The sequence below is a fragment of the Perna viridis genome, chromosome 4 (genome assembly GCF_037379345.1).
Source record: "Perna viridis isolate PV_CMFRI_1.1 ecotype Kerala chromosome 4, ASM3737934v1, whole genome shotgun sequence".
In the NCBI taxonomy this organism is placed as follows: Eukaryota; Metazoa; Mollusca; class Bivalvia; order Mytilida; family Mytilidae; genus Perna; species Perna viridis.
The window spans coordinates 27140495-27151966 of record NC_142448.1 but is presented as its reverse complement, the minus strand read 5'-3'; the positions used below and the strand labels follow the sequence as shown (position 1 = coordinate 27151966).

Here is an 11472-nt window from a genome sequence, read left to right as displayed (position 1 = left end):
CAGGTGATCGCACCGGAACTTCCGGTAAGTCTTTTTAGTAAAATGTAAGTAATGTCGGCAGAACGATGTGGTATTCTTCAATTTAAATCTAAGATCATCCCTTTTTTAAATGAACTGATGCCTTTAATTTTTGTAGAATTAATAGCAAACAATGTTATTGAAATTATTTGAGTAATTTTAGGTTCCTTTATAACTAAGAATTTCTTTTTCTTTCAGTTGAAACATGGGTCGCCGACCAGCTCGGTGGTATGTATTCTGTATCATATACTTTTATAAATTGTCATTGTGCATTAGTCTAACATTGTAATTGAAAAGAGAGCGTACACATTGTCAAAGAAGATTACTATTCATCTTCCATCTGGTAAATTTCTCATTATACCTACATTCATAGTAAATGTCAACATCATGCTAATGTTCTAAATTACGTTCTGGACCCTATATGTGTCATCCCCTGTATTTCGTACAACATCTCCGATATATTTTATTACTTACTACTGTGAGCAGAAATATATTCACTTCATTGAAAAATCTTTGGAACAAGTACAGTTTTTAACCCTTTTTTCCTCAGTCTGCACACGAATCAAATTCCATGATGGTAGATTTATTAATAGTGTGGATGGACGTCCTACCTGCGTTGAGATTTAAATTGCCAGTTAATTGATATGGTAATAGGGTCTATTCTTTAGCTGAATCGGTTTGTCACCAAGCAGTACACGGTTCGATGCTGGTCGGCAGAGTATAATATTGCAAGTCAAATCATGCTCTCCCGTTACATATGGTGCCCAACTAAGAAGACCGTCAGGGTTTGGTGAGCTGATGAGCTAGCAACCTGTGTTGTTGGAGATAATGAGATTTTAATAGCCTGTTAATTGACATACTAAAGGATTAATTCTTCAGCTGAATTGGTTTGTCGCTGGCTTGTCACTGAGCGGTCTAGGGTTGGATCCTTGGTGGCAGAGTATAATTTTGTGAGTTAAATCATGCTTACCTGTTACAATAGAAAAAACAATACTATGAAAAGGGCAAATCTTGGTTATATCCCAGTTTTTGTTCTAAACCGTGTTGCGTACAATTAATTGTATCACAGAAACTTGCTGTTTTGTCCACATTAAGTGTGGTATGATACTCAGAAATACTGGCTCACTATTGGATCTTCTCATATGCAGCAAAGCAATCAGGAATACAACACTATTTCTAATTCTTATGAGTTCAGTCATTTTGCATTGGAATTACACATGATGTACATGTACAACAAATTAATTAAACTTTATTGTTTTACTATAATTAAACACAAGTTATGCCTGGTTCTATATTTTACAACCACCTCTTGTGCTCAGGATTTTGCTGCTTTGGGTCTCCCACAGGTGGAATTAATGTGATGTTATATGACTGCAGTCAGTCATGGAATAGTCCTATGAACTATACTTTTATAGTGTGATGCTGAATGTTGACTTACAATAACTTTCATGATTTCTGTTTTTAATTGTAGTTACCGGTACTGTAAAAACAAGCCGTACCCCAAGTCAAGATTTTGTCGTGGTGTACCAGGTATAACCTTAATTAATTTCTTATGTTTGAAGTTTGAGAGAGGAGACAGTGTTTCCAAGTTCAGTCCATAGGACGAAGTACAAATATGGTTGGACTAACAACCTGATATTTTTCACATCTACCGTAATTGTCCCATGGTTTTCCATTTCCATTACCTATTCCTTATTTAACCTGTATTACCAATGGTGAAAGCAGGTCATTTTTGATTTTAGTTTTTGGTTCCACAAATTTTCAACTCAAACTAATTTTAATTAGAAAGAAAATTATGCCAATTTGTTCTAAAATGGCTTAAAAGTAATCCCAAAATAAGATGGGCTGTATTTCCCATTATTTAAGGGTAGGAATATCATGGGTATAGCTGTTTTTTTTTCTTTTTTTCTTTAAATTGTGATAAATATTTTTCTGACCAGAACACTTGGGTCAGACAGACCACCTCATTGATCTAGGATTTTTTCCATTTTGTCTGCTTCCACTTCCCAGTTCCTGTTCCTGTTATCTCATTCTTGTAGATGCATTTAGCAATTTCCATTACTGACACTGTCTTTGCCATCTAAATTTCAGAAAACGAGCCCTTCCCTTAATCTGAAAAAATTTTATATAGGATAATTTGTCGCCTGAATATAGCTGAAATATTGCTGCTCGGGCGTTAAACCCCAAGAATCAATCAATATAGGATAATTTGGCTTGAAAACATAATTTCTGCAAGCCCGCCGCTATGTTAATAAGTATGGACTGTTGGACTGGTCCTAATTTCAGAGATTGTTGACAGTATATGCAAACTAGAGTTTAAGTAGATAATGTACATGTATATGGTACAAAGCAATATCTGACTTCCAGTTGCTTGGTAATATGTGGCTGTACTGGTCTGTTTTTAATGGAAGTATCAAAAATAATTCTTGTCATTTGGTCCAGATCTTGAAGTGTTATTTCCAGAGGTATGTTTTGCATAGACTGCATTGAGTACATGTATATGTAGTCTTAGTGTACTCTTCATCATGCATGATGTGAACATGTACATGTATATTCCTTTGTAGTGATCTTTTTCTTTATTATAAGCAAAAGTATATTTTTATGGAAATATTTACTATAATGGAAAACTGATAATTGGATTGGTGTCCTATCAAAAAAAAACTTGTGACTCAGTAGTGTAGTAAAGTTATATTACTTTTATCATAATGATGTTCAAATATTTTACAGATCCAAAAATCAGAATCTTTGATCTGGGCAGGAAAAAGGCTGGAGTAGATGACTTTCCTCTCTGTGTACATTTAGTATCGGATGAATTAGAACAGTTGTCATCTGAAGCCTTGGAGGCTGGCCGTATCTGTGCCAACAAATACTTGGTAAAGAATTGTGGTAAAGATGCTTTCCACTTACGGATGCGAGTGCACCCATTCCATGTACTCAGGATCAACAAGATGTTGTCGTGTGCTGGAGCTGATAGGTATGTACTTGTAATATAATATTAGGAGGGTATTCCTTTCACGCCCTAAAAAAATACAGTTCCAGCTCCATATCTATTTCATCAGTAATATTTGTGGCGTTTCGAACTGTGATATAAACTCTCTGTTCGCTATATTACCTGTACAGTTTCTGTGTGCTGGTGACACAAATGCAGAGAAACAAAATTATAAGAACAAATCTTTGTATTTACTCACTGTACAATTTGTAAATAAGTTCATGTACATTTATTTTGATGCTCATTTTTGTAAAATAGGGGGTTCAAAGTTGAAATCAAAGGAACCAGGATTAGAATGGTAAGAAAAAAGAACATAATCCAGGGAGAATGACTCAACAGATAGAAAAGACACATGCAAAAAAAGAACAAGGAATAACCAAAATAACATGGGCATACATATAGATAAACTGAGGAACTTGGACTCCATTAAGAACAGGGAGCATGGACCAGATGCAGGATATGACATTGATGACAACTGTACTTGCCCAAATTAAAATCTAGGTTGTCCTTTAGTAAAACTAAATATGTTGAAAGATGAATAAGATTTGGTAGTCCTCCTGGCAAGTATGATTCAACTGTTACTTGTTCCAGGCAATAGGACAACTCAGGTCATTCCCGGAGATGCACCGGTAGGTTATTCATCCCCTGCTTCTCTAGTGTAAAATCAATAATACTCGTACTGTGTTGAATGTAGGTGTATATTATTGGTAGTTTCCTTTGAGTACAGTTCCAGCTCCATATCTATTTTATCAGTAGTAATTGTGGCGTTTCGAACTGTGATATTAAGCCTCTGTTCGCTATATTACCTGTACTATTTCTATGTGCTGGTGACACAAATGCAGAGAAACAAAATTATAAGAACAAATCTTTTTTATACATTCACTTTATAATACTCAAAGAAGTTGGAGTCCTTACAATCTCTGTTTCATGTACATGTATTTCAAAGCTCATTTTTGTTAACAACAGGACTTGAAATTAGCAGGGACCCACTTGCCAATGGCACCTAAAATTTGGTGTGGGCTACTTAAATTTCTTCTGTGATTGTAAAGAACCATACATATTGGTTACTGAAATTTAAGCTGTGTGCTACCAAGCCAAACTTTTAAGACTAAACTCTGGAAAGGGGGATCAAAGAATAAATCATTGGGTCTAGTAGTGAAAGAAATTAGCAGTAGACCTATGGACCGAGTCTACATGAAATCAAGTGGTCTATGAAGAAATTCCCATAATTTCCTTTGAAATGTACAGTGCGGTTTATATAAAATTATGATGGGTCTATGTTGACCAAAAATTTAGTTCCTTACACAGGTCTAGGATTAGAATGGCAATAAATAAGAACATAATCCATGGATAATGACTGGATAAATGAAATTCAAAATGTTGACACAAACCATGAAGAAAATGAAATAACATACTCATTGGGAGGAAAGTGCAAAATTTAAATGAGCAACCTGGACTTCACTAAAAACTGGAAGCATGGACCAGCTGCAACAGTGGGGTATGCATCCCCTACTTCTCTGGTGTAATATGAAAATACTCTTACTGTGTTGAAACTTCATACAGTTCCAGCTCCATGTCTATTTAATCAGTAATTTTTGTGGCGTTTCGAACTGTGATATAAACTCTCTGCTCGCTATATTACCAGTGCTTTCTTGGTGTGCTGGTGACACAAATGCAGAGAAACAATTATTCTCTAAAAAGTACAATTTGTAAAGGCCTGCTTGTGCAACTGCTATCATTCAGCATAAAAAGTGAACGAATGCATTATTTTGAATATTATTTGCAGGCTTCAGACTGGAATGAGAGGTGCTTTTGGTAAACCACAAGGAACTGTGGCAAGAGTAAAAATTGGTCAGCCGCTCATGTCTGTCCGTACTCGTGATACCCACAAGGCATCAGTCATTGAGGCTCTTAGGCGTGCCAAGTTCAAGTACCCAGGTCGTCAGAAGGTATGATAGTTGTGACTGCAATATTTTTATCATTTCCAGTAATAAGAAATCATAGCTTCTTTTTGGTTAACTGAGAACCTCAATTTAGGGACATGTTCAGACAGTTCCAGCTCCAAGTTTATCTGCTAGTGTTAAATTTGGCGTTTCAATGCTGTAAGATTAAATTCTCAGTTTGCTATGTCATGGGTGTGTTCTGTACATCTTTGACAAGTAAAATTGAGTAACACAGTTTTTATCTCTGCATTTAAAGTGCAACAATCATCATTTTTATAGTACAATGTATTATGTTATACTATTTGAAAAGTTGCATGTTCCTGTCTGCTGTCTGTTCCGTGAGAATGGATAATGAATTTTTTTTTTAAAAACTTAGCACTGTTGTTTACAGACCTGATTTTCTACCCCTTTTTAAAATCAGGATACGGTTTCAGTGGTAGTGTTGGCTTCCCAAACTGTAACAAAAACCATTCTGTCTGATTCTTGACTTCAGATCTGTTTAGTACCATGAAATATAGATTCTGTTATCTTATCCCTGATGTGGGACTTTTGATTCATCAAAAAACATGGCCACTATTACTAAAAATAGAACATAGGGGTCAGACAGTAGTTTTTCACATATATTTCCAAAATGGTTAGGTTTAGCTGAATACTGATGTGGGTAAAAGTGTTCAGCATGATAAAATCAATCTCTGGTCAAATTTTGGTTTAAAGTCATTGTGGAAATATTGCCTCTTTTTTCAATGATTTTTGCTATTTTTAATGTTATTTCTTTCAAAAATCTTCTCCTCTGACACTACTTGACCAATTGGAACCAAACTTGGTATGAGTGTTCCTTGGTGTATTTTGCATAGAACTTATGTGGGGATTTTTGATCTGTCAAAAAACATGGCTGCCATTACAAAAAATAGAACATAGGGGTCAGACAATAGTTTTTCACATATATCTCCAAAACAGTTAGGTTTAGCCAAATTCTTTCAATAGCTGAAATGATTCTTATTATTAGGACTACAGAAGTCTTCAGAGATTAAAGTTGTCAGATGATGCCTTGTAAGAGTTATTGCCCTTGAAAAGGGAAAATGACTTTTTTTTTTTTACAGTTTTCTGTCAATATCTTGAAAACTAAAGCAAATCATTCTTCAAGTGCACACTTGGGTGTTTACACCTGTATGATAAGCCCGTTAAATCTGTTTATTGGATGTCGTTGGGCTTGACAGAGTAGAAGTTATTACTGGCTCACAAAAAAAAATTGAGGCAAAGAAAAAGGTTAAGACTAGATTCTTGGATATATTTTTTATATTTACCTAGCTGAATCAATTAGCTCAGTGTGAGGAGTATAATGGAAAAAGTTATTAAATCTATTTTATATATTTTACCTTTATCAGTTTAAAAGTTGCTGCAACAGTTCCAGCTCCAAATTTATCTGTTCTGTGATATGTTTGGCGTTTCTAAGCTGTAAGATCAAAATTCTCAGTTTGCATTTATATGGATGTGTTATTTTCATCTGTGGTTGTTAACTGTGAAACAAATATTTTTGTAACCAGAGAAAGTTGAATTGAATCAGAACTAGTCAAGTTGTCTTTAAGATATAAACTACTCCTTGTCTTAGCTGACTTAGGGCTGTTCCATTAAAAGATATGAGGTACCTGGGGAAGGTACTTTTTCACCAGGGGAGTTACCCATGGAGATTCTGTTGATCTTTAATGTATCAGACTCTATATTTTGTCAAGAGACCTGAACACCCACCCATATACATAAAATAAAGGTGCAAGTATGTACAAGTTTATTTAAGGCTTGTAAGTGAAAAAGTAGGTTCCTAAGTTTAGTTTTCTTTTATTGTACATATACATAATGCAGGGATGATTTTTTTCCGCTTGTTAGCCAAATTCTGCTAATTGAAATCTGGATTTTACCGTTACGATTCTTATTTTACTGTTTATTTATTTCCAATTTTACCAATTTCCACTTTGTTTGATGACCTCATAAAATCTTCCCTGATAATGCATAATGGCATTGACATTATATTGGTATGACATGACTAAGGTGTTGGGAGAGACTGAAAACTATAGCATATCACTTGTATGTACTTGTAAATAAGGATCATTAAAGAATAATTGACATTTCGCTTGAACACTTCTGATTAGTCAAATGCAGGACACTATAGGACATGTACAATGGTATTGTTCCACATTAAATACTAAATAGAATTTTAATGAAAATATCTTTGAGAACAGTTGTTTGGTATGACACTCTTTTTTGCTGAAAACATATCAGTGGTCCGCTCCAGATTTTATCTGTTCAGTGATAAGTTTGGCGTTTCTAAGCTGTTAAAGCAAATGCTTTGTTAGCTTTATCATTTGTGTTTTTCACATGTTTGTGACATGTAAAACTAAGCTACAAATATGGATGTATTTTTTTTTCTCTTGTGGTATATTTTAAGCCTTGTTTTTTTCTGCCCCATCTTGCTCTCATTAATTATTCTTTTGAGAAAAAAACTCTTGATAGTGCTAATGCAGTATGTACATTGTATATATGATGAGTAAGTGAAAAATTGTTTTCCATCTAGTAATCCAAAACATTGTATGCAAGAACCTCATACTTCTGTGGAAACATTTTTCCTACATACATTTTCCATTAAGAAAATTTCAATTGGGATTCAGCCTGCCGGGAATCACAAGAATTCAGGTAAAATTCCGCAATTATCAGAGCGTCATTACCATCAGTTTATTACAGTATTTTCCAGACTTTAAGTTGATGTGGAGTGTAAGTCGAATTGCCTAATTTTGACAAACATCGACGAAAGAAACATAGATAAGTCGAGGGTCAGACGTGTGCGTGTCAGCGGAGACTCGAGTCGAGCAGTTTTCGACAACAGCATATTATTCCAGCGATGTTACAAAGTATAAGATTTCTGAATAAAATAAATATCTGTTTTTGTTAAAGTGTACTTTGTCCATGAGTTCAATTATTTTTATTGAATGGCATGTCAGTGGCTCTGAAGCCATAGATCATCAGAAGTACGAAATCGTAAACATGTCAAACATGGCCATGTGTGAAATAAGCAGGCAATTAGTCTAATGAATTTGTCATAATTACGAGCGTTAATAAGTAAACGATATTACCTGGTATTACGAAATACAATAAAAAATGATTGTTACCTGCAAATTTGGTTGCAATTAGCAATTTAGATAACACCTTAATTGAATTATAATTTGAGCCACGTGCGAATGTGTTACGACATACTGTAAATGGGTATAAATTTGCATATTAAAGGACCGATAACTTCATAACACTCGATAATGTTTTCCAAATTAAAAAGAGTATTGTTAATATATCTTCTGGAGTTTATTTACATATTTTAACGGTTTCAAAGTCTCAGAGTTTTTATTAACATCATTGAATTCATTCCTAAAGGATAGTGGCAGTGATCAATAAGATTCGATTTCAATCACCGGTTTGTATGGCAAGCCAAAGTGGACAAAAATGCCTATTCATTAATATTTATAAATAATTATAAATATTTATAAATGGGCATTTTTATCCACTTTGGCTTGCCTTAGGTTTGACTGTTTGAGTGACGGCTTTCGTTGATTGCAGTTTACCATAAATTTTGAATTAAAGCAATCGAAAGTGAACTAAACAAATCTAAAGAAGAGCATTGTTGATGAACATTTTTCTTGAAAAATCCTTAGATAAGTTGAAGTGGACGATAAGTCAAGGCTGACACTTGGCTGAAAAAAATATCGACTTACAGTCCAGAAAATACGGGAGTCTCCATTTTCACTATTTAAAAGGTCAAAAACACATTGTCAGCCCTGTAATTTAACAATTTTTTAAGCAGGGAACGTTTAGTGTTAATATACTAGAACATGTACGTGTAACAGGAATTAATCTGGGTAGTTTGAGAATTGCCTTACTCAGGCGTTGGGGAAAATAATTGATAAATTTGCCATTAGAGAATTAAAATAAGGAGGGTGAAGTTTAAAATTTTGGGAATATTGCATGAATTTTGATTTCTTTCTGAAAGGGTCCTGGAAAAGGACCCAGCTGAATATTAGTAAAATCCATATGTAAATAATCAATTTCAATGCACAAAACTTTCACTTAGATTTTATTTGCTTCCTGTGCATCTGCAAAGAAATGAATAGTAAACCATGTTGAAAAGGCCAAAAATGGAAGACAAATCTGTGGTTTAAATTGAAATATGCTAGGATGGTACATTAACTTTCCTGTCTTACTTTTAGGACTTTTTTCCTAATATTTGTGACCTTGCACAGTTTTTGCTCCATATCTACTTTTTCAGTAGTAGTGTTGGCTTCCCAAACTGTGACATTAATTCCTATTTCTGTATGCTTACCATTATCGTTCTTCAAATGGTCATTTTCAGATTAGGAAACAAATCTTTAGAAAAAGGTTTAGAGTTCAGGAATATGCCAGGATACCCTGGATCACTGGACATGTCCAAAAAAAAAAAAACATTTAGTCCGTATAAAATTTAGAGATTTTCAGTTCTCATATTAGAGGAAAGATGCCAAAAGAGATTAAGGATTCATTCTGGTGAACTAACAATGAATTTCGATGGGTCTGCAGGAAGGGTGAGGGGGAGAAGTCTTGAGTTAAAATTTGCTATGGTTACTGATCCGTAATTTGTGGATAAAGCTTAAGAAACATAGCAGGATGCAACTTGTGAAAATTATGAAGTATGAAGAACTGCATACTGTAAAACTTTAAGAAAATCAGAAGTCATAGAACATGTACCATGTACATCGTAAATTATCCAGTGGATTAATTCTGTTCCTTATTTCTTCTCCTGAAACTGAATTTGTACCTTAATGCACTACTGGACAATTTTTTATTGTTGTCACCCTATACAAATGAGACTTAGCATCAGAGGTCATACTGCTTACATGTACCTGCAAATGTATGTAATCAAGACTTAATATTTCCATTGGACTATTCAAATTTTTCATCATTTTACCAGTATATTAAATAAATTATCCTAATTAGGCTTACTTAACTGGCCTTAAATTTTGCTTCAAAAAGACTGCAAAAAAAAATGTACAAGTTCAAGTAATAATTTTAAATCAACATCAAGGAAAACTCATTCAACAACGAGGTTCAATTCAGTTTCATGATCAAAAAGTCCTGAATATTTACTAATGGTTTCAAACCCAGTGGTCTACTTGATGGAAATAAAGTTCATTAAAATGTGTCAACCACAAGGGTTGAAGATGACAGAACAGAAATAAAGGGTTCTGGACCATGGACCACCACTAATTTCAATCCCTGTCAACACCTTAGTATTTCATAGTTGTCCTTCAGAACAATTGCAATTGGCCTGAAATTCTTTTATCAGTTAGTCTACATGAGACACCACAGCCCATTCCCTCTACAATCTTATGTGTATCACAGTAGCTTATTATTTGAGGTATCATTTTCCTTTTAGAAAAAAATGAAGTAATTTCACACAAGTGATTTGAAATCTGCTTGTAGGCAGACCATTTATCACCATCAGGCTGTTTTTTATTCTCAAGAAAGGCAATCGGATTGATATTTAAATAAGCATGAGTATCATACTGTCATGTTGCATTTATCAAACCTGATATTCTTGTGCTTTTTCAAATCCGGATTTTACCTTTTCAATTTTTTTACGTATATTTACTTTCGATTTTGCCAGTTTCCGCTTTGTTTATATCGTAAAATCAGGTCTAATTTATGTATGACAATATTAACCAAGTAACACAATTGATACTACTTTATAAAATGAGAGAAATAAAACAGTTTTTGCTCCATATCTACTGTTTAGTGGTAGTGTTGGCTTCCCAAACTGTAACATAAACCCTTCTCACTGATTCTTGACTTGTGGCATTCATACTACCAGTCATTTTCAGAAGTTGGTACATGGTTCATGTCAGAAAATTGTCCCTCTTCTTAATTTAAACCATCATTACAAGAATATAATACTCCAGTAGAGTGAAGTAGGCCAAAGTGACACACGGCTAGTTTAAGTAGCTCCTTGCTTTCATGCATGTATTAGTTCTTGACTCCATTTCTGAATTATCTGTTATTTTTACATCCCTATGAAAATAGCTGCTATTGTAAAATATTATTTAACTAGTGTAGCAATTATTTTTGTGTTTATTTTCAGATCTATGTTTCTAAGAAGCATGGATTTACCAAGTGGGAGAGACCAGACTATGAAGTGATGAGAGAAGATGGTAGATTGATTCCTGATGGTGTTGGAGCCCAGTACCTTCCTAACCATGGTCCATTGGCCGCCTGGAAAGCAAGACAATAAATTATTAAATAAAGACTGGGCAAAGAATTACATGTGATTTGTTTAGAACCATTACTGAAAATATGCACAACACATGCTTGTTCAGCATTTTCATACACAGAAACTTGTAAAATATTCTTTTATAGGTTACTACTGCAAACCTAATATCTTGTCATTATACATGATATTATATACAGTATATCGGTTATTTCGGCTGGTGTAAAATTTGGCAATTTTGATTTATA

At 34.1% G+C, this 11472-nt stretch overlaps 1 protein-coding gene across 1 annotated transcript; it reads left to right on the top strand.

Moving 5' to 3' along the window:
• Window positions 1–118: 118 nt before the first annotated feature.
• On the top strand, window positions 119–11275 carry LOC148619548 (large ribosomal subunit protein uL16-like). The gene is made up of 5 exons (XM_088579572.1): window positions 119–246; window positions 1490–1548; window positions 2746–2992; window positions 4794–4956; window positions 11099–11275. The coding sequence occupies exons 1-5, from the start codon at window positions 224–226 to the stop codon at window positions 11246–11248; spliced, it is 642 nt and encodes a 213-aa protein (XP_088435698.1). The 5' UTR covers window positions 119–223; the 3' UTR covers window positions 11249–11275.
• The last annotated feature ends 197 nt before the right edge of the window (window positions 11276–11472 follow it).